Consider the following 24,211-nt stretch of genomic DNA (forward strand, 5'->3'; position numbering starts at 1 on the left):
GATTCCAGCTCTGTTGCATCAACAGAAACAATGTCAAGTGTATCATCCTCAGAACGTGGGAGAAGATGGCCTTCACATATTTTTCCAATTCCCACATTTTCTTTTGACGTTGAACTGAGACTTCGGGAAGGTAATGCCGAATTTGAGAAGAACAACAAGCAACTTCAGTTAACTAGAGACATAAAACATGACATTTTAGAAAAGCTAGCATCTGTGATGTATGGCTACAAGGCTTATCCCAGTGATAAGGAGATAGCAATGGTAGCTGAGGCTCTTGTGGTAAAACATCCTTGCTTGAAAGAAGCAGGATCTCAGACTGGCTGGAATGGGTGGAAAAATAGCCTCAAATTTAAGATGGGGAACTATAGGAGCAAGATGAGAAGGGCTGGATGTCCAGAGATCACTGTAAATGCTGGAAAAAGGAGTGCAATGAATCCTGACAATGAATCTTCACATTCAAATATTAAAAGACCCAAACGAGCAGAAGTAAACTTTTTGCCCAACTTTCCCCAAGGAGAAAATCCCTCAACTCTTGAACAGTTGAGACAGAAAATTGTTGATGAAATGAAGAAAGCTGAGAAGAACTTACCACTTATAAAAAAGATGATGCAAACCACCTTTGCTCTGCGGCGACAGACCATAGTGAAGACATGCCCACCAGTAAAAGAGCTCATGGAACTCTGGCCTGCACTCAAAATGGAATCTGAGGTAATGTGGGGTAACACTGTTTGTCCTGTTATTGCTTTCTTGATAACGTACCACATTCAGGGGCTGTTTTCTGTGAGGGGGTAGTAGATTAACCAGGTTCACATAATGAACATGGCTGTGTTCTCTGTCTTTCATTGTTTTAAAATGTAGGTGTAAGCAGAGTTCCAACGGATTACAAACGAGAACCTGCCCAACACATTCTACTCTGAGCTTGACCGACATCTTCCTAGACTGATGACCCTGTTCAGACAGAAAGCATCCAGAACCGGGAAGACATCAGATACTTTAACTGAAATCCTAAGAATCCATGATGACCAGGTAAAGATATTGTTGTACATTTTTGTAGGCTAAAACTTAATTAAAATATTAAAGTTTGAAAACATTAGAAAATGTTGATGATTCAAATGAGCTTTGAACACTACAACTTGTCCTTTTTTTTTTTTTTTTTTTGTATTTGCATATCTGATTGTATTGTTTAAAATTTACAGTTTAGTTATGTACAGTTCTGTTTTTATCATTATAGGAGTTTCATGACACACACACCAAACGTGTCACTGTTCTTCATGCCCTTCCTGTGTATCTACGTGAGGACGTCTCTGGGTTTTTAAGGATCTGCATGGTGAGTATTTAAAAAAAGAAATATCACATTACCACACTAAACAGTTCTTATAAATACATACATGCTTACTCTTGTTCAGTCTTTCCAACCAAATAGTTTGTGCGATTTGTTTTCTTTGACCCCACTGTAAAATAGTTTTAGTTCTAGATTATTTTTTACGCTTTTTTTTTTTTGTTGCATAGTATCAATCTCTTGCAACGTTTGTTTACTGTTAGCTTGGCTGGCTTGACAGATATTCTGTTTTTGCTTTAATATCCATTTTATTTTACAGGACACATCTGATGAGCCAGAGCTTTTAGATGTTGCAGTGGCCCTCCTCACAGTCATCAAAGATAATGACACAAGTCCAGTTCACTTCCAGCCTGTGAAAATCTCTGTTGTCATCGAAAGTGAGATTGTGGGCAGCCTCTCCAGATTTGCTGATGCCTTCCTGGTAATGTTTGGACTAATCTATGCACTACACCTCAACTATCCCAGGGGACTGACCAACACTTTTGAATTCATTCAAAAGATTTTGCTTGGTCTTGATGAGGGTAAACTGTCACCCAAGTTACAGAGTCTCAAAAATGACTTGATGTGTATGTAGAAATGTATTGGAAAAATTACTAAGGCCTGGCAGTTCCTCAGTAGTTCAATGTAAAAACAATTTGTGAAAATAATGGTTGAAAGGTTTTTGCACTTTTTTCCCCCAAAATGTGCACAGTGTGCATTTATTAATGTGCAGTTTTCATTTCTAAATGTTATTTGTGATTTTAAAACAGCTCTTGTTCTTTACAATTGTTAAGTACAGCTGGGTAGTACTTGGTAACAATGCATGTAATTTAGTTTTAAATGGTTCATGTTTTTGTAAAAGTTCATGCAGGTTTGTGAATTTGTAATGTCAGAGATGTGGTCTTAATCAGTTTTTCAGGTTTTATCATAGTGCACCTTTTTTCTGTCTTTTAAATGAAGTGTTAAATAGGAAAGGACAAGAACTCAGCACACTGTAATTTTAAACTGTTTAAGTTTGTTGAACTTAAAATATTTGAGGCAACGAGTTACATCAAAAAAATTAGTTTTGATTCATATGATTTTGAGTCTTGTGTTTTAAAAGGTTTGAGTAACTTGTACTTAAAACACAAAGACAAAGATACTAATAAATAATGAGTTCATTCAACTTAAAAGTGGCTCTTTGTGAAATTTTTTTTTAAAGTGTTTTTAACTAAATGTCTTGAGTATGTGAAAGCTAAATTTTAAGTCACTGTAACTAAAACTATTTCAGTTAATTTCATAACATGTTTTAATTTAACTGAAATTAAAAGGTTTATGTAGTATGTAATATAGATATTTAATTTTTTTTTAAATTAAATTTTTAAGTTCATTAACTTAAAAAATTTGAGGCAACGAGTTACATCAAATTTTTTGAGTTCTGCTTACTAATTTGGGTTTACAGTGAAACAAAGATAGTATTAATGTTCCTTCTTTTATTATGAAAGAGTCTGTAGTAGTTCATGACAAGCTGGAGATATTGAACCATTTTAATGAGTATTTTATTCAGTCTGGTTCTTTGTTTTACACTGCTTGTCCTTATACTGTGACACCTTGTAGAGATGTACCAGTCTCTACAAGTGTCTTCAATCTCAGGAAGACGCGGAAATTTCAGCAATGGATGAATGGATTTTCAGCACTAAAACTGGTTGCAGTAGCACTGCTACTAAATTAATAAAAAAATCCACATACAGCTATCAGCAGTTCCTTCATCTTGGCTGAGCTTTCAACGTTGTTACGGAAAAGGTGAGGAAGTTACATGACCTGCGGTGCGCTTGCGGCATTCTGAAAAGTTGAGATGTTTTTTACTCGATGCGGTGCGAACGTGCCTTGAAAAATCGCGTCGCGACCGTGTCACTTCCATTATGAGCGCGCATACCATGCACCTGCATTTGAAATAACGAACTTGAGCACGCAAAACACGCGATATGTGAACAGCCCCTTCGCGTGTGTGTGCGCCGCACTCGTTCTTGTTGTGTGTGGGTGTGACTGACAGACAGCCTCCGCGACAAACGTCTTAATAATATCGCAAATTAGAAATGTTTGGTAGGATAAAATGTGCACGATAACATCATAAAGCAAATCTCTTCGCCATCGTCACTCTTTATTACTAAGCGGGAGTTTTCATACTGTTATGTCTGTGCGTATGCCGCGCTCGTTGTGGTGTGTGTGTGTGTGACTGACAGACAGCCTCCACGGCGCGCATGAGCGATCTCGCAAATCTCACCGACAAATGTCTTAATATGATCGCACATTACAAATTTTTGGTGAGATAAAATGTGCACGATAACATTATTAAGCAAAAATACATAGTACATTAATTTTTTCCACCTCCAGTACCGAAAGCAGAACCGGTACCGTCAGATCTTACTGATATTATGGTCTTTCATAATTTAGCCCCGGGGCCAGTTTAATACTGGGTTTCGGTACCCGTTCCTAGATTTGATGCATTTAAAAGGTGTGCAGTATTATTTATATTATATGAATTAAGTGTTATATTATTCAAAAGAAATTGTGGTTTACTTTGCATCGGAGCATTAAAAGTGGTAGCCTATTTTAGGGGGGTAGGCTATATGGATTAATATGCAAAATGTCAATATTTTCATATATTATGCCTATATTTTAATTTATATTTTAAAATTACTTTAATAATACAAAATGCATTTTTGTTATTCATTACCCATCTTTTATTTTGATAGATGACTTCTTGGGAAAAAGACATTTGTCTGTAAACTGTATTTGTCTGTTAACTATGTAACACTCAATATACACATATAAGTGGATATAATGTGTAATCTATTATGTTATAGAAGTTTGTCTATAAAGATTTGCTCTTGTAATCATTTGCACACAAATGGATCGATAGAGTTTCCTGCCTGAATCCTTCAGCATGGTGGTGGGTTGAACACTGTGTGAGGTAATGCAGTATGGAGCACAGTTTTGGGTGTTGTCACAGATCGGCCAGGCTCAGCCACCACCCAATCACAGTTACATAGAGTTCTGATTTCATGCACCTATTTGGAATTACATTCTTATCAAGATTCATACAAACGCACACACCTCTCCCTCCAGTGTCCGATCTCATTCATAAGAAGTGGAGTCTCTAAGCTATCCTTGTGATACATTGAACTAACAAACTAACTAACTAAATAGTTAGTTTAACTAACTAAATAAATAAATACCCAAGCGAGTACTGTAACTCAATCTCTTAATAATTTTATTGCACATTTCTGAGACCAGATATGGAGGCCAGCCAGGAGGACACATGCAGGGAAGAGTTGCTGCTTCTCCAACAATAACAATAACTTCAATGTGTGGGTGGTCTGTGGAGGAAATCACATCTGAGGTTTAAAGGGGGGGTGAAATGCTCTGTTCCAAAAATACTCCTTCCGGTTTGTCACAAGTTTCTGAAAGTTTTTTTCGAGTATGGCTCTGTGTGATGTTAGATGGAGCGGAATTTCCTTATATGGGTCCTAGGGCACGTCTGCCAGAAGAGCACGCGCTCCCATATAGCAGAGTACTGAGAGCACAACAGGCATTCACTGATCAGAGCGAGAACGTCGCGAAATATCACAAAAGGAGTGTATTTTTGGTTGCCAGGGCAAGACAACCCTGCACAGATTACCAAAAAAAAAAAAATAGCATTAAGGGACCAGTGGATGGAGTTTATTTTTACAGCCTTGTTTTGAGCATCTCTGCCTCTAAAGCAATTACCATCGCTATGGTCTTATCAACCACCAAAGGCAAATTAAGCTTGTATGTCTGAATTTGCAGATTTGTTGTCAGTGTTGTGTTTTAAATTCAAGAATGCCTTATCTTTACATACACACTGACCAAAATGACGGTGCAATGACTAAGGATTTTTTATTTTTGTTGGACTGTTTTAACAACACATAACAAAGGCCACACATTAGACCACTGCAAATGATGCAGTTGTTTCACAGCTGTTTTCTGTTGAAATTGGTCTCTCAGATCATTTGGAAATTTTCTTTGACCTGAATCTGTCTCTGCCTCCTCTCTAATTTAGATTCTTTTGCTCACTTGAAGTCTAGCTGTGTCTCTATGTGTAAATTGGAGCGCAAGTAGGGTAACTCAGGCCTGAATGTGTTTTATCAAGCTTGGAAAGACCACTTGGGAGAATATAAAGCTGAAATTGAGTCTACCAGATCTGTTTATTTTTCTCAGATTTTAGATAATAATCAGAGTAATCCCAGGCATTTCTTTCATACTATTAACAGACTTCTTAAAGTTAATGCCAACACTTCTCTACCTGTTTCAAATAAGTCGTGTAATGATTTTCTTATTTTCTTTAGTTAAAAAATTGACAATGTTTACAAAAAGCTGAAGCCGTTTCCTCAGTTTGCCTGTCTAGTTTTCATGGCACATTGTTTACAAGTTTTTTCTCAAATTGACTCTAAGCTGCTTACTAGAGGCTGACATATATGAATTAAGTGTTATATTATTTAAAAGAAATTGTGGTTTACTTTGCATCGGAGCATTAAAAGTAATAAAACAAAATGCATTTTTGTTATTCATTACCTGTCCTTTATTTTGACAAATAACTTCTTGGGAAAAAGACATTTGTCTGTAAACTGTATTTGTCTACATTAACACTCAATATACACAAATAAGTGGCTATAATGTGTATTCTATTATGTTATAGAAGTTTGTCTATAAAGATTTGCTCTTGTAATCATTTGCACACAAATGGATCGAAAGAGCTTCCACAACACTGTGTGAGGTGATGCAGTATGGAGCACAGTTTTGGGTGTTGTCACAGATTGGCCAGGCTCAGCCACCACCCAATCACAGTTACACAGAGTACTGATTTCATGCACCTATTTGGAATTACATTCTTATCAAGATTCATACAAAAGCACACACCTCTCCTCACTCCAGTGTCCGGTCTCATTCATACGAAAAGGAGTCTCTAAGCTATCCTTGTGATACATTGAACTAATGAAATAACTAACTAAATAAATAACTAACTACCTACCTAGATGTTGCACTTATCTGCTCTGTTTCCTCCAGTGTGTTCTCCAGCACCCTTCTCTGGCTTGGTGGAGGAGTGCAACGGATTTCTGCTGCAGTGTTCGCTCGCACTGGAGATGCAGCCACATCTTTATTCAACGGATAAAGCCAAGATTGTGCCATATCATATCCCTGCTGATGAGGCGAAAACTCCAGTGAGCAAAGCCCATCTGGTCCCAAGCAAGTACTGTATCTCAATCTCTTAATAATTGTATTGCACCTTTCCGAGAAGTCTTTGGTAGACCGGCAGGATATACCTCTGTCTTTGAACAGTTATATCACCTCTGTCAAGGTTCTCTGTCCAAAAACATTTATGCCCTCAAGTTAAAAACTTGCGGCTGGAATGAGTGCGCACTTCTCACCACTTACCGGCAGGGACTAGAGCCAAGAGTGCAGCTTGAGCTCGCAGCCTAAAATGACTCCTGTGGCTTGGAATGATTTATACAGCTGTCTATCTGATGTGCTACTTGTATGCAGTCTTGCATTGGAGAACATCAACCCTCACCATACACTCCACTCCTTCACTGGCCAGACACCATCAGCCATCCAGAACCATGTCACGAACCCATGCTAGTAAACGGCACTCAACTCTCCTTGTGGGAGTGGCAGAGATGGCTGATCCAGAGCTTATGTCTGTAGTGTGGAGCTGTGGGGCATGTAATCTCAGCATGCTTAATTCGTCCACCACGACCTATGGTGAGTGTCATCAAACCATTGATGATTAATATGCAGCCCCTCACCTCTGTTGTAAAACTAAATGCCTCCGGTATCTCCTTTCCAGTACATGCCCTCTTCGACTCTGGGTCAGCTGGGAACTTCATCTCAAGGAATCTACGCAAGCTTAATCTCTCGAAAAAAATTACCTACCATCCAATCGGTGACCGGAATACCCCTCAGCCTAAGACTTATGTGTCACAGTGTGGGTTCTCTTCATGTACAAGTGGTACAATTACATGAAAAAACACTACATCTCCTAGTTCTGGAAGATTTCACCGATGTGATCCAAAGTGCAACACTATCCCATCATCTCCTGGAGAACTGGTGAGGTCCTGAAGTGTGGCAGTCATCACCTCCTCCCTCTGAAATTATCACACTCAATTCTACGTCCATTAAGACATCAAAAACACTCAGTCAACATTCCAATCTGTTACGCCCCCTTCAGCGATGTATTTTGGCCAAAGAAAGCAATAGATCTGATTCTGGGTGAGACAGTGCCCCAAGGAAATAGTTAGCCGTTATCACTCCCAGAACAGAAATCCATGGAGGAATATATAGAGGAAGCTTTACATTAAGGCTATATCCATCTTTATACATCCCCTGTTGCATCAAGCTTTTTCTTTTTGGCCAAGAAAGATGGAGTTTTGAGGCCTTGTATTGATTACTGAGCACTAAATATAAGAGTACAGTCAAATTTCGCTATCCATGTCCCCTTGTCCCAGCAGCATTGGAACATCTCTGTTGAGCCCACTAACCAAGTTAGACCTCCACAGAATGTACAAATTCATCTGGATACGTGAGGGGGGCAAATGGAAGACCGCATTTGTGATCGCTACTGGACACAATGAGTATTTCTTCATGCCATATGGAAAGGTGTGTTTACCCCTCTGTATTTCAGGATTTCATGCATGAGGTACTCCAGGAGCATCTACACAGGTCCATCCTAATCTACATTGTTGAGATTCTAAACTACTCCCAGAGGATGGCCGAACATCGCCCACCACATTGCAGAGGTCCTAAAATGCCTGAGAGAATTCCATCTGTTCCTCAAAGCTGAGAAATGTTCCTTCCATCAGTCCTTTGTGCTGTTCCTTGGATGTATCATCGATAACTGGCCAGTTCCAACCACCATAAAGGAACTCCAGCACTTCCTAGGATTTTCAAACTTTAATAAACGATTCATCTACAAATACAGCTCCATAACCAGTCCACTCACTAGTCTGTTAAGTTTCAAAGCCTAAATCTCGGTCCAGGTCACCAGCGGCCACTAAAGCCTTTGAAGTCCTCAAGAAAGTTTTCATTTCTGCACCTCTCCTCATCCATCCAGACCCCAACAGGCCCTTTATTGTGGAAATTAAGAGCCGTGTTTTCCCAACAGCAGGGGACTCCAGTCAAACTCCATCCATGTGCCGCCTGGCAGAGAGAAATTATGATATAGGCAACAGTGAAATCCTTGCTATTAAGTTAGCCCTGGAGGAATGGGTGCATTTGTTGTAGGGGACACAACATCCATTCAGTGTCCTCAATGACCATAAAAACCTGCAATATCTGCGAGACACCAAGAGACTTAATCCTATTTTTGACTAGATTCAATTTTACTGTTTCCTATCTTCCAGGCCCCAAAAATGTGAAAACAGGGGTTCTCTCTCATCTTCATGCTCCTGAAGAGGTCAGTCCATTAGTCCACAGTCCCAGAATCCATTCTCTCCCAGGAAATCATTGTAAGGCCCATCCAATGGAACCCTAATCCAGCCACCTCTTCCAATGCCCCAAGGAACACTCCACCAGGCTGTCCATAATGATTGCAATATGTCACCAGAGCAGAACGCACTCCTGATTCACTCCACTGAGACTTCTCTGGTCACTGGCCACCCAGGGGCCAACAGCACCATCTTGCTGCCTAAAGATCGCTTCTGGTGGCCCATTATGGCCAAGGATGTGAAAAGGTTTGTCCAGGGCTGTTCCGACTGTGCCATTTGCCAAGAGACCACACCACCTACCATCTGGTAAACTTATTTCACTGCGCATTCCCAACCACCATTGGTCACACCTAGGAGTTTGCTTCATCACAAATCTGCCTGCCACGTATGGTAACACATGTGTTCTAGTAGTCATTGATTGATCATTGATCCTGCTGTCTTCTCCCCCTCAAAGGTCTACCCCAGAGATGGAAACCGCTGAGATCATGTTTAACAATATCTTCAGATATTACAGAATCCCAGAAGACATTGTTTCAGACCGTGGTCCACAGTTCATTTCCAGGGTATGGAAGGCCTTGTTCTCCCTCCTAAGTGTGACCATAAGCCTCTTGTGATGATGCCATCCCCAGTATGGCCACCAGAACTCTTGGATCCAGTTCCTAGGCTGGGCAAAATAAGCACAGAACTCACTTCACCGGCCATCCACTGGTCTCACTCCCTTCCAGTGCATACTCAATTACCTGGTCTGGGGAACAGTCTGATGTCCCATCAATCAATTACTGGTTCAGAGAGAGCGAGAGGGTCTGGGACACGGCTCACCATCAGCTTCAGCAGGCAGTGCGCAGAAGCAAGACGACAGCAGAACTTTGAAGGGCTGAAACTTCAAAACTTTCTGCCTGTTGTTCTTACCTCCTATGTTTCTTCCAGTGTGTATTGCCATTACCATGTGCAACTTTGCTGTTAATATGCAAAAAGTTTGTACTCCAATCATCTGTGTGAGTCTCCTTCCGTAACCGGTGTGAGTGAGGTTTGTTTTCTTTTGTAGACTGATGTATTGTTTTCCAATAACAACCCCCTCAGCCATATAGGTTCAGCCAGAGATGGGCATAAATACATGATAACAACCCCCTCAACCATATAGGTACAGCCAAGTTGGGTGTCACTGACCAATGATGGACAGCTCAGTTGGCTGACTTTGATTTTGAGATTAGGTATGTGTCAGGTTGTAGCGTTCGGAATCTGGATGCCTTGTTTAGACAAACTCTACCTTCAAGGGAGGTTGTCCAATGGCTGACGCCAGAGTTGGCTATCCCAGAGCGGATAGCTCAAGTAGCCCAGGCCCAGGATTTGTCTGGAAAAGATATACGGGGTTGGGGTTGGTGTTCATGAGACCAATCCTCATATTGCACAACTCCTAAGGTTTTGGTGATGACAGGCAAACATGGGAGGAGCGTAGTCAGTTGCCCAAACTAGGCTTGCTGCGATAGATGGTGATACCGGTGTTAAGCCGCAACAGTGGTTATGTCACTGTGGCACCAACCCCCACCATTGTTTAGATTTATTTATAGTAATAAATATAATTTAGTTCAGTTAAAGAACAGACACTACAATTTTAAAACAGAACGTGGCTGCTCAATGAAGTGTGCCGAACAACGTCTCGGTTACGTATGGTAACCCTCGTTCCCTGAAGGAGGGAACGGAGACGCCACGTCGAGGACCGACGAATATGGGATATCGCTTCGATAGACCAATCTACTTTGAGTGTAACTAAACGAGCCAATGCACATTGGCATGCAATTATTGCATCCAGCTGCCGCTGATCACTGCGTGAGTATAAGAGAGCAGCAGGTGCAATGCATACCAGTTTTTCGCTGAGGAGCCGAGCCGGGAACCCGGCAGCTCAGCGGCGGTACAGCAACCATGGCGACGGGACGTGGCGTCTCCGTTCCCTCCTTCAGGGAACGAGGGTTACCATACGTAACCGAGACGTTCCCTTTCAGTCGGTCACTCTCGACGCCACGGATAACACTGGGAAAACGTACCCGGTCCGCTTGGAGCCGGGACGCTGCGGAAGCCCCATCCTTCCCGAAGGAGGTCTCGGAGGCAAATACACATATAGCATCCGTTTAGGAGTATACGGAGAAATTTTAGGTGATTAAAACCCTCTTGGGAAGGCAGAAGTCTGCCGGGGAAACACGGGCTCTAAGGCTATACCGTGGACTATACACATACGAGTACCGCTTAGGTCTCAATATGGAACCCGCCCTTCCATGGTTCTCACGGATTCATCATGAAGGTCTGGCGCCGGACGTTCCGCCGCGTCCAGCTGCTTAGGGTGATGGAGGATCCCAACAGGGTCTACAGTACGGACACTCTGGAGTAGTTTAAGCAAGCCGACACTAACCGGGGCCTCTCAGTGCCACTACCCGTTTGAGGTGAGAACACAGGAGGATACCGGCTCTACACGAAGGCTATAGAACCTAGCGAACGTGTTAGGGGTCGCCCAACGCGCAGCTCTACAAATATCTGTCAGCGAGGCGCCACGAGCCAGCGCCCAGGAGGATGCAACACTTCTAGTTGAGTGAGCTCGTAACCTGAACGGGCAGGGCACACCCTGAGCCTGATAAGCCAGGGTTATGGCATCCACAATCCAGTGGGCCATCCTCTGCTTAGAGACGGCACTCCCCTTCTGCCGACCTCCATAACAGACAAAGAGCTGGTCTGAGGTCCTGAAGCTTCGTGTCCGGTCTACGTAGCACCTTAATGCTCGGACGGGACAAAGCACAGTCAGGGCTGGGTCTGCCTCCTCCAGGGGCAGCGCTTGCAGGTTCACCACTTGGTCTTTGAAGGATGTAGTGGGAACCTTGGGCACATAGCCAGGCCGGGGCCTCAGGATTACCTGGGAGTCAGCCGGCCCGAACTCTAGGCACGAATCGTCTACCGAAAATGCATGCAGGTCCCCTACCCTCTTGATGGAGGCCAGTGCAAGCAGGAGCAGAGTTTTCAATGAAAGAAACTTTAGCTCAACTGAATGCAAAGGCTCGAATGGGCCCTGTTGTAGTGATTTAAGCACTAGAGACAGGTCCCAAGAGGGTATACAGGGGGGCCGGGATGGATTTAACCTCCTGGCCCCTCTAAGGAACCTGATGATGAGGTCATGCTTACCCAAGGACTTCCCATTCAAGAGGTCATGGTACGCAGCAATAGCGGCAACCTGGACTTTGAGGGTGGAGGGAGACAGCCTTCGCTCCAACCCTTGCTGCAGAAAGGATAGCACGACCGCAATTGGGCATCTTCGGGGGTCTTCTCGGCGAGAAGAACACCACTCAACGAACAGGTTCCACTTCAAGGCATAGGCGTGTCTCGTAGACGGTGCTCTTGCCGAAGTGATGGTGTTCACTACCTCTTGGGGTAGGTCACCTAGAACCTCCGCGTCCAGTCCAGGGACCAAACATGGAGTTTCCAAAGGTCTGGACGCGGGTGCCAAATGGTGCCCCGTCTCTGAGTCAGTAAATCCCTCCTCAGAGGAACCGGCCAAGGAGGGGCTGTCGAGAGGAGCACTAGTTCGGGGAACCAGGTCCGGGTAGGCCAATATGGCGCTACTAGCAAGACTTGCTCCTCGTCCTCCCGGACTTTGCACAGTGTCTGTGCGAGAAGGCTCACTGGGGGAAACGCATACTTGCGTAGGTCCCGCGGCCAGCTGTGTGCCAGTGCGTCCGAGCCGAGAGTACCCTCGGTCAGGGAGTAAAACAACTGGCAGTGAGAGGTCTCTGGAGAAGCAAACAGGTCTACCTGAGCGGCTCCGAACCGTCTCCAAATCAGCTGGACCGTCAGGGGATGGAGTCGCCATTCTCCCGGGAGCATTGCTCGAGACAGCTCGTCGGCTGTACGATTGAGCAGGCCTGGAATGTGAACGGCACGAAGTGACCTCAGAACCTTCTGACTCCAAAGGAGGAGGTGGCGAGCGAGTTGCGACATGCGACGGGAGCGCAGACCACCTTGTCGGTTGATGTACGCAACGGTCGCAGTATTGTCCGTTTGGATCAGCACATGCTTGCCTCGTAGGAGACCTTTGAGACGGTTCAAGGCAAGGTGTACTGCTAGCAACTCTAGGCAATTGATGTGCCACTGCAGCTGTGGGCCCGTCCAAACCCCTGAGACTGCATGCCCGTTGTACGTGGCCCCCCAGCCGGTGGTGGAGGCATCCGTGTAAACCACAGCATGCCTGGAGATCTGCTCTAGGGGCACCCCTGCCCGGAGAAATGCAAGATCTGACCACGGGGTGAGGGTTTGGAGACAGGCCGGTGTAACTTGGACCCGGTGACTGCCACGCTTCCACGCCCACCTCGGGACTCGGCCATAAAGCCAGTGCTGGAGCGGTCTCATATGTAATAGGCCGAGCGGTGTAAGTGCTGCCGCGGCCGCCATATGCCCCAGGAGCCTCTGAAAGAATTTCAGTGGGACCGCTGTCCTGCCTTTGATCGTATTCAAGCAGGCTAGCACCGACCGCGCACGTTCCTCTGTGAGGCGTGCTGTCTGTTCGACCGAATCCAACTCCATACCAAGAAAAGAGATCCTCTGCCTCGGCGAGAGTTTGCTCTTCTCCCAGTTGACCCGAAGGCCCAGCAGGCTCAGGTGCCGGAGCACCACATCCCTGTGCTCGCACAACTGATCCCGAGACTGTGCTAGTATCAGCCAATCGTCTAAGTAGTTGAGTATGCGAACACCTTGCTCTCTGAGGGGAACGAGAGCTGCCTCCGTGATCTTCGTAAAGACACGGGGAGACAGGGACAGCCCGAAGGGCAGGACCTTGTACTGATATGCCCGTCCTTCGAACGCAAACCGCAGAAAAGGTCTGTGGCGCGGAAGGATGGACACATGAAAGTACGCGTCCTTCAGGTCGATCGCTGCAAACCAATCTTGGGGACGGACGCACCCGAAAATGCGTTTCTGTGTCAACATTTTGAACGGTAGCCGATGGAGAGCCCGATTCAAAACTCGCAGATCCAAGATCGGCCGTAACCCACCGCCTTTCTTGGGTACAATGAAGTAGGGGCTGTAAAACCCGGTCCTCATATCGGCTGGAGGGACCGGCTCTATCGCGTCCTTCGCCAGTAGGACTGCGATCTCTTCCCGCAAGACAGGGGCATCGGACGCTTTCACTGCAGTGAAGCGGATACCGCGGAACTTGGGGGGACGCCGGGCGAACTGAATCGCATAGCCGAGGCTGATGGTCCGCAGAAGCCAGCGAGACGGGCTGGGTAGCGCTGACCAGGCGCTTAAAAACCGTACAAGCGGGACCAGCGGAACCACAGCCGTACCCGCAGTGGGGCAGCGAGGTGGAACACAGGGACCCAACTCGGGCGGCTTGTGAGCAGGCCGGAGTGTGGTGCAAGTGTGGGGTGCAGGGCTCACCTGGTTCCACGGGTTGGCAGAGGGTGCGTGAGTAGGGCCTTTGTTGACGCTCTCGAACCGCCCGCTGCTGCCATCTGGCGAAGGAGGAGGATGAGTAGGGTCCGGAGCTTGGCCGTCCGCAACTCTCCGTGCCCCCCTGTGACCCAGAGATAAGGGAAATTGCTCTTTTATCGAGTATTTGGGTACCGTCGGCCGCGAGGCCAACGGCGGGAAAAAATGAAACAAAAGATTCTCCACCCGGCCCTCCTCCGGGGGAGGGAGTGGTGCGTTCACCATCTCCCGAAGAGCAGATCCCTCCATCTCTGGGTCGCCTGTCTCAGGGCCGCTTGCTCTTCCGTTTACCGCCAGGTTTGGCAGGGGCCTGGACAGGCGGGGCTGCCCGCCCACGCCCGGCTCCACGGCGCTGCTTTGCTGGAGGCTGCTGCTGATGCTGCGCAGGAGCGGGGGCAGACGCAGGGGGCCGCCCTCGGCGACGTGCAGGCTGGGGCACTGCGGCCGGCGGACGGGAGGAGGCAGCAGGTGCCCGCCGGGGCAGGATGTGTCGTATCGCCTCAGTCTGCTTCCGGGCAGCCGAGAACTGCTGGGCGAAGCTCTCGACCGCGTCGCCGAATAGGCCGGTCTGGGACACGGGGGCATTGAGGAACCGGACCTTGTCGGTGTCCCTCATGTCTGCCAGACACAGCCAGAGATGGCGCTCCTGGACCACAAGCGTGGACATCGCACGACCCATCGCTACCGCCCGCTCCACCGACGGGATTCCCGAATACCCCTTCGCTGCACCGCCATAGAGGGTGGTGAGGGAGGAGGAGCCCACTGGCCGGTTTCTGGCAGTAAAAGGTGCCTTCCACGACCTGGTGAGCTCGTCATGCACTTCCGGAAAGAAAGGCACTGGAGTGGGGCGCTGAGAACCAGCGCGCGCCAACCCGAGAAACCAATCGTCCAGGCCGCGAGGGCTCGGGACGCGGTGGAGGATTCCACTTGAGCCCTACCCTCTCGGCGGCCCGGGAAAGCATAGCTGACATTTCGGGGTCCGACTCAGGCCTTGCCACCGTCCCAGAGGGCGGCAGCGCAGCCGAATCTTCGTCCGACAGCTCTCCCTCCGATGCTGAGATCGACATCCGGTCGGGGGGAGGCCCACTGGATACCACTGGTACGCGCCTTGTAGAGGGCCCAGCGCGTTCCGTGGGTTGCTCCACTGGATCGGAGGTGCAAGAGGAGAGGTGGTCCCCAGAGGGTTGGTTCCCTGCGGGGTTTGCCACCACTGTGACCCTCAAACCGCCCGAGCCACTACCGGAAGTGGACCTCGTCTGTCCGCCAGAACGAGCCCCAGATCGCGGCAGAGGCAGCAGGACTCCGCCCCCCTGAAGGTAGCGGAGCCTGGTTCGCAGCTCCGAGATGGTCATCTTCCCGCAACAGGAACATGACGCATCCACGAAAGCCACCTCAGCGTGCTTGACGCCCAGACACGTGAGGCAGCGATCGTGACCATCACCCGGTGCCAGGTAACGACCGCACCCAGAAACGCACGGGTGAAACGGCATCCTTAAAAGGACGATCCGTCGTCTTTAAAAAGACGCACCCGTGAAGCTCTTTTAGAGAAAATTTGCTCTTTTAGGAATTGCTCTTTCAGTGCTGAGGCGCACAGGGGAGATGGCCGCTTGCCACACGACAGGGGATAGTGCAGCCTGAAGTGTGCAACCCACTCGATACTGGAACGACCGCCGCTGTAGCGCCGTCCCGCCAACACAGGAAGCTTCCCAGAGCGTGCTGAACTCGCAGTTCACCGTAGACACAGTTCAAGGTAAGCAGAACGATACTGTCGCTCGGCTTTGAAGCGAAAAGCTGGTATGCATTGCACCTGCTGCTCTCTTATACTCACGCAGTGATCAGCGGCAGCTGGATGCAATAATTGCATGCCAATGTGCATTGGCTCGTTTAGTTACACTCAAAGTAGATTGGTCTATCGAAGCGATATCCCATATTCGTCGGTCCTCGACGTGGCGTCGAGAGTGACCGACTGAAAGGGAACAATCATATCACAGACCGGATTTCATTTCTTCAGTGAGGAGAGGGAGTCGATTGATGACTAATATGAGGCAGGGCAACAACTTACTGCATGATGGACCCTAGATAATATCCCTAAAATTCAAGATATCAAGAAATTTTGTCTCATATTTACATCACATAGTTAAGAAATATCACACAAGCTGTAGGCTAAATGCAATATCACATGAGTGCAAATGTGATACTTATACAACAGTTCATTAAGAAGTTAATATTGTGTTATTCAATATTTTGCTAACAAAATATAAAGACAAATCAGAACTGTTCATCCCTGAGCAACCCATAGCGGCATTTCTTTTTTAATCCACGTTTTGAACGAATTTGGTGAACCATTTACCTTGTTGAACCATTGGCCATTGGCACATTGACTTTGAAGTGGGGCTGCACAGACCTATCAGTGTATGACATTAAAGTACCGCGAGAGCGATTCAAAAGCACAGAGTCGTCTGCTCTCAAAGATATTGAGGTACTTTGATGTACGTCTGATGGTGATGATCCACTTCAAGTCGAACAAGCCTAATGATTCAATGAACAATTCATAAAGAACCCTTTACTTCACTCCTAAATGAATTAGCCATTTAAACAAATCAAACTAGTGAACAAATGACTCGACTTAATCATTAAGACATTTACCACCACATACTGGAAGTTTTAGTTTATTATTTAGAGTATCGTTTTATTAAAGAAGTGTGTTTTACATTATACTCCTCTACGTCCGCTACGTTCTCAAAACTCAGGCAATTTGATAATACCTAGAATATCAAAATCAACTGCGGGCGGCAGATCCTTTTCCTATTTGGCGCCTAAACTCTGGAATAACCTACCTAATATTGTTCGGGAGGCAGACACACTCTTGCAGTTGAAATCTAGATTAAAGACCCATCTCTTTAACCTGGCATACACATAACATACTAATATGCTTTTAATATCCAAATCCATTAAAGGATTTTTAGGCTGCATTAATTAGGTTAACCGGAACCGGAAACACTTCACATAACACCGTACTTTCTACATCATTAGAAGAATGGCATCTACGCTAATATTTGTCTGTTTCTCTCTTGTTCCGAGGTCACCGTGGCCACGAAATCCAGTCTGTGTCCAGATCAAAGGGTCACTTCAGTCACCCGGATCCAGTACGTATCCAGACCAGATGGTGGATCAGCACCTAGAAAGGACCTCTACTGCCCTGAAAGACAGCGGAGACCAGGACAACTAGAGCCCCAGATACAGATCCCCTGTAAAGACCTTGTCTCAGACGACCACCGGGACAAGACCACAGGAAACAGATGATTCTTCTGCACAATCTGACTTTGCTGCAGCCTGGAATTGAACTACTGGTTTTCGTCTGGTCAGAGGAGAACTGACCCCCCAACTGAGCCTGGTTTCTCCCAAGGTTTTTTTCTCCATTCTGTCACCGATGGAGTTTCGGTTCCTTGCCGCTGTTGCCTCTGGCTTGCTTAGTTGGGGTCACTTCATCTACAGCGATATCATTGACTTGATTGCAAGTAAAAACAAACACTATTTCCACTGAACAGAGATGACATCACTGAATTCAATGATGAACTGCCTTTAACTATCATTTTGCATTATTGAGACACTGTTTTCCAAATGAATGTTGTTCAGTGCTTTGACGCAATGTATTTTGTTTAAAGCACTATATAAATAAAGGTGATTGATTGAAGAAATAATTTAATATTTTCTTAGTAATAATAATAAAATTAAGAAAATTGATTAAAGTAAAAATTCACCCAACCAAAAATGACAAGTCTGTCATCCTTTACTCAAATGGTCCAAAAGAGTATATAATACATTTGATCAAACAAAATATTTCTTGCTGAACCTACTTTTTGTAATCTACTTTCTGTTTGATGCTTTGCACAACATTGACTTTACATTATCTATTCAGAGTAATTTCTATAAACTTTTTGTGAGATTAATTAATCACCACATCTTGTAATTAAATAGATTTTAATCACTTAACATACTTATTTATTTTATTTGACATCAAGGTGTATGCCGTGCCTCCAAGCTACCTATTTAAATTTTATGTAAGTTAATTGTTATTTTATATTATGTATAGCCTGCCCTATTGCATGGTGTATTTTTATAAATTTTCTTAATAAATGTTATAAAGGCTAAAGTGAGTTTGATGTATTTTGTTGTTGTATTCAAGCAATTGAATTGCCGCTAATTTGACCATGCACGCCGTTTTTACAAGCTATTTAAAAGTGAAGGAAAGTGAGGTAAAGAGGGAACGCCCTCACCCTCATGGTGATACTTGTATTATCGGTGTTGTCACACGTCGATTAACCAGTGGGGAACTTTTCTCACCATCACAGCCCTAGCCTAAACCTGTGGTTACAATACTTTGGCAGTGGAACTGTTTTGGTGGAGAAGGAGGGAGTCAAGAACCACCAAGTATATCGTCCAGATGGAGGTGAATACATTTTTTAGGTTTTAATGGCAATAATAATGAGGGACGAAGTTCTGAGGCAGTTACACCAGCAGCACGGACACCAGGGTGTGGGACAGACCAAAGAACTTTTGTGACAATGGTGTTATTGGCGGGATATATTATTTGAGACTGCGCAATGGTGTCAGATGGTGAAAGATGCAAGCATGCCAAGGGCCTTCCTTCAAATTACAGTAGTTTCCCGGTTGAATGAAATTTTAGCTATTGATTGTACAATTTTGGAGCCTTCTCAGTAGCGTTGTGCCAATAGATGATATTATCGTGTTTCAACAATAGTCAGAGTAATCGGCGATTTTAGGCTCATTCTCCTATTAATGTATTAAATTATAATAATAATAATAATAATAACTATTTTATTTTTATTAGGCGACCTAATATAATTCGGCTATTAAACTGCCCAGCTATTTCACTTTAACACCGCATTTCGCACGCGCAAATGAAGATGCTTAGATTACTGAGGCGGTGCGTCAGGCTCATCATCAGGCTCGCGGTCCGGAACACTATATGGCTGATGCATAAGTTCAATTCAGCTTTACTCCAAATAAATGAAATTACCTGTTTTGAATATTTTATATTTAACATGTTCATTTATGTCCAATATTAGTGTTAAGCTGCTGGACTTTAAAGTAAATCTACTATTGATTTTTACCATTGACTGATTTTGCAGAACATTAAGACTGATAACTTCCTTGTGCAGATGCGGCAAATTTGTCACAGGACGCGCGATATGACAATTGCATCCGACTATATATGAACTAGCTGTTTTAAATACAGTATTGTCATATTTAACGTTAGTTTATCAGTATGTTTAAAAGTATATATTTTTAATTATTGGTGATTCCATAGGCTCTCTCACATGCACCTGCGCAGTTTAAAACACCAAATAGTTATGCTATGACAAGAACAAGAGTCTCTCTCTTGCTCCACCATGCAGGCGGACACTGTGGTGCAGGTTTTGGTGTCTGAATCGTTCTGTCGGATCGATGTCCCAAGCCGCATCCATTCAGATCAGGGATGAAACTTTGAAGCAGCTCTCATTTACCAGCTTTTCTTTTTGTACTGTATTGAAAAGTCTCGCACTATGGTTTATTAGGAAGTTACATGACCTTGTGCACTCACTGCCAGGTTCTCAGAAAGGAGATTGGCCTGTGTGTCTTTCTCAAGTGCTGTTTTCATATAAAATCACTCCTCATTAGAGTACTTGCGAGTCCCCACTTTTCTTGATGTTTGGTCAGGAGCCACGGCTCCCTGTTTATTTTCTTTTTTAGGGATGATCCAGTAGCTGGAGGCTGGTGTGCAGAGGTGGGTTTTGGGTTTTAAGACTAACTTGTTTAAGACTTAACTACTAATTAACTTGTAAGCACAAAACACAAGATACTTGTCTTTTCAATATGAATAAGACTTTATTAGATAAATTAAAACATATACACTAATCTAACACATAAACGCATGAATTCACACAAGTTACAGTAAGATAGAAAGTAAGGGAAGAATGAGTTTAACCCTCTGATGGTCTTCGTTTCCTGTCCACACTCGTGTTTTTTTGGGGTCTTTTAATGTTTTTACTCAACACTTGTGCAGTTTTTGGAGGATTTATGATATATTTAAAATTTCTATAAATAAATAAATAAATATTTATTTAAATAGGCTTTTTACAAAAAAAAAAAAAAAAAAAAACAGCATTTGATGTAAAATTCACTTTATAAAAGACCCAGATTTCTAACTTTCATTCATGGGGATAACATGGATAATTTTAAATGATTTAATGTAACATTTATACCCATTTTTTGGAAAATGCAGTTAAAAAAAAATAAAAAAAAATCACTTTAACCACTAGATGGCTATAGAGCTCCACTATATGCTATTTGCTATTTGACTACCTGAAAGATATCTTTTCACAAGTTGGATTCAGTTGGATTCCTATCTAAATATTATAAAATCACAATTATAACAAAAATAAAATATTTTTTGTCAAAGTTTAGAATTTTTTTTTACTGAAAAAAAAAAAACAGTTTTTCAATAATGTTACATTACAACGCTTTGCAGGCAGTAAGCATGGTAAACCGCATGACTTCTGTAGACGGGGTTGGAGCAGGTTTGTGTGTGTTTGTGCGTGCTAAATTGTTTTGTCCCATCCTGTCATCTCTCTCTCACTCTCTCTCCCTCTTTGGTGGTTCTGAATTTTGCATGATATTTTTTAAATAATTATAAGAGAGCAGTTGTTTTATAACCTCACAAGTGTGTGTGTGTGTGTGTGTACACACTGTCGGTGTCAGTGTCACCACTTTATATTTGAGTTGGTTCTGCATTTTGGATGATTTTATTTGACAAATGATAAGAGAACAGTTTTTATAGTCTCAAAAATGTATTCCTCTATATGTGTGTGTGTGTGTGTACGCGTGTTGTGAGCAATATAATTTATCATTGTGGATGTTTTTTGCATTGGTGGAAGTGTGCCACTTTATTTGTGCCATTTCTGTCGATTTGTTCTCCGTTGTTTCTGATTTTGATGATGAATTTAGTCTTATTTTGATTGCGGTGTCTCACCACGAGTGTCACAAATTTTGTCAAGCTAACATAAAAACAGATATCATTCGAATTCATTTTTTTTTTTTTTTTGTAGATCTAGAAAGTGTTGAGAGCCGTAGAAGGTTTCATACCATTTGGACAAAGGGAACATTTTTTTTTTTTATTTGAGCAAAAGTCATTTGGGGTCAAAAAGACCCCGAAGACCATCTGAGGGTTAAGAGAATGAAAATGTGAAATGTATTACTGCTAAATACAATTGTACCTGCAAAACACTGTTTATTTTTGTTTGTGTATTATGTGTATTTGAAATGTGTATCTTTGTTCTATTTTTTTCTTTTAATAACAAAGATAAAATAATGACAAATATTTTTATGATTTCAGGTGGCTAATTGAGCAAAGTGCTTCCATTTATTTTATTATTAGTAGTATTAGTTCAAGAATTAAATAAAAATATCAGATTGACATCGGTATCGGAAGTAAAAAGTGGTATCGGGACATTCCTAGTGTTAATGTTTATGTTTTGATGCTCCGGCCGGACAGGGCATCACAATATGTTAAGGGGCATAACATTTGCGCCACATGCTTGACGTATTCGGCCAATCACAACGCACTGGATAGCTGGCCAATCACAGCACACCTCTTTTTTTTCAGAACGATAAGCCTTATAAAAATCAATGCGTTTCAGAAGGCGGGACATAGAGGAGAAACAATACTGTACAGTGTGTGGAAAATAATGTTTTTTGAACCTTAAACTGCATAAACACATTTCATTACACTAAATACTCAAAATAATGTTTTTTTTAGCAGCATCATATGACCCCTTTAAAGGATCAGTGTGTCATGTAATATTCCCATATAAACTTAAACAGCCAGTTAAAAAGAATTGGTATAGTAAAACTCACTAATTCACGAGATCAATACATCCTTTATTGAACCTCTTTGTAGAGTTTAATGTGTCCTTGTGTCAAAATGCTGAATCACTTTAATCACTTCTTACAGCCCTTAATGACAACAGCGTCATTCACAGCGGGCAGAGTGTCACATTAATCAAAGGGGAAGTTCAAGCGATAATGAGTAGGAAAGGATTAAGCTGCATTGATTACTTTTATGCCACTGATCAGGCTTTTATATGTACTTTGGGGTAACAAAGGGTTTAATAGGGTTGACTGAAATAATAATGCAATAATATATTACAGGTCCTTCTCAAAAAATTTGCAAATTGTGATAAAAGTTCATTATTTTCCATAATGTAATGATAAAAATTTTTGCATGTTGAATGTTAACTTAAAATGTGAAAAGGCAGCCATTCACACGGAAATCTTTTTTGTGTCTGTGCGTTTTTTCAGGTGTTTCCCTATAATGTGAACATGCAATGGATGTCTTTGACAAGTCATCCCAGCTTTTCATTTTTTCTGTTTGCATTTCAATAGGTCCATGTGTTAAAAAGTAACCGTGAAGCTTCAGTTTCAGATTGATCTGATGTTTATATTATACCTGTCATTTGTTCATCAGCACACTTTTACTGACTGACCCACACACTCGCACAGAAAATGCACTAGGAAGCTAAAGTAATTGCACAGCTACCACATTCATACACAACAGTCAGAACAATAACTCCCATGGCCAAAAGATGGTACTTTTTGATAGACTACTTTGTGTCTGTGTGTCCAGACTACATTTTAGATAAATATTTGTAACCTAGAAGTGAGCCAAATCTGTCAAAACCTCTCATTTGTTAGTTATCATTTGTTAAAATATATATATATATATATATATATATATATATATATATATATATATATATATATATAATAAATAAGTAAATACATTTTCTGTATAGGCGTACATATACTGTGTGTGTGTGTGTGTGTGTGTTTCTGTCTATACATTTGATTTAGCTGATTATGAATTTTATTTTTAGGAATAGGCTCAACAATCCAAATGGCCTACAATAATGAAACATAACAGGTCCTACTTTTAATTCTATTTATCTATCTGTCTGTCTATCTATACATACACATAGGCTACATTTGAGATCGTTGATTATGAATTTTAGGCTTACTAAAGTAGACCTCCGTAGACTCATATCATCAACTCTCTCTCTCTCTATCTCTCTCTCTCTCTGTACATTTATATGTATTTATTTACAAGGTTTCAAGGTTATTTTATAGTGGCTTTCTACTTAAAAATATGGAAAATAATATATCATTTACAAACATTGCAGAATTAAAGATGAATATATCTATACTCACCGCTGCACGAGCATGTCGATAACAGCATAAACGCAACTGAAAATCCTGTGAAACGAACAGATCGAATTCCATGGGCAAACGTCATCCTGGTGCTTTTCAAACAGTCTGTTCGCATAACAATAGGTCCTTATGTCTTCATAAACTTGACCGTGAAGCTTCAGTTTCAGAATGAGCTGATGTCTACATTATACCAGGCTTGTCAGAGATCTTTTTTCAGCAGCACACTTTCACTCGCACATATGTGCTCGACAGCGAAAGTAACAGCCACTAGTACATTCCTTACATGGCACTCCGTAGACTCACGTCCAACCAGTGGAAGCTTACTCACATTAAACTGATTGGTTCAATGGGAATTTTTTTTTTTTTTTTTTTGCTTTTTTTTTTGTGGGTGTGTAATGAAGTAGGCTGCTACTTCATAAATAGCATAACTGTCAACTGTAACAACTTAGCAGCTTGTTAACCTGTTTTTATGGTTATAACTTTTCTTCTGAATATTCTCACGTTCAAAAACTTTTTATTCATTCCCACAGAAATGTGCAGAAAATGCAGGATTCATATTTCAACCAACTTTTGCAGCTTAACATTTACAGATACTGGTCCATATGGAGATTTGATTTGATTAATTTGACTCTGATGTCTCTTTAAGAGGTTAAACATAAAATATAATTCGTTTTGG

At 43.0% G+C, this 24,211-nt stretch overlaps 1 protein-coding gene across 7 annotated transcripts in view; it reads right to left on the reverse strand.

Moving 5' to 3' along the window:
* LOC113080114 (butyrophilin subfamily 3 member A2-like) overlaps positions 1-23,867 on the reverse strand; it is a 60,519-nt gene extending 36,652 nt beyond the window's left edge. For 5 of the 7 annotated variants that reach the window (XM_026252635.1, XM_026252578.1, XM_026252478.1 and 2 more), the window contains exon 1: positions 23,536-23,866. In XM_026252635.1, coding sequence (XP_026108420.1) covers positions 23,536-23,650 — 115 coding nt within the window. In that variant the 5' untranslated portion in view covers positions 23,651-23,866. Of the gene's footprint in view, positions 1-23,535 lie in introns of all 7 variants that reach the window. The other 2 variants (XR_003281894.1, XM_026252514.1) reach the window with 2 other exon arrangements.
* Between the last annotated feature and the right edge of the window lie 344 nt (positions 23,868-24,211).

This window comes from Carassius auratus, chromosome 1, assembly GCF_003368295.1.
Source record: "Carassius auratus strain Wakin chromosome 1, ASM336829v1, whole genome shotgun sequence".
Taxonomy (NCBI): domain Eukaryota; kingdom Metazoa; phylum Chordata; class Actinopteri; order Cypriniformes; family Cyprinidae; genus Carassius; species Carassius auratus.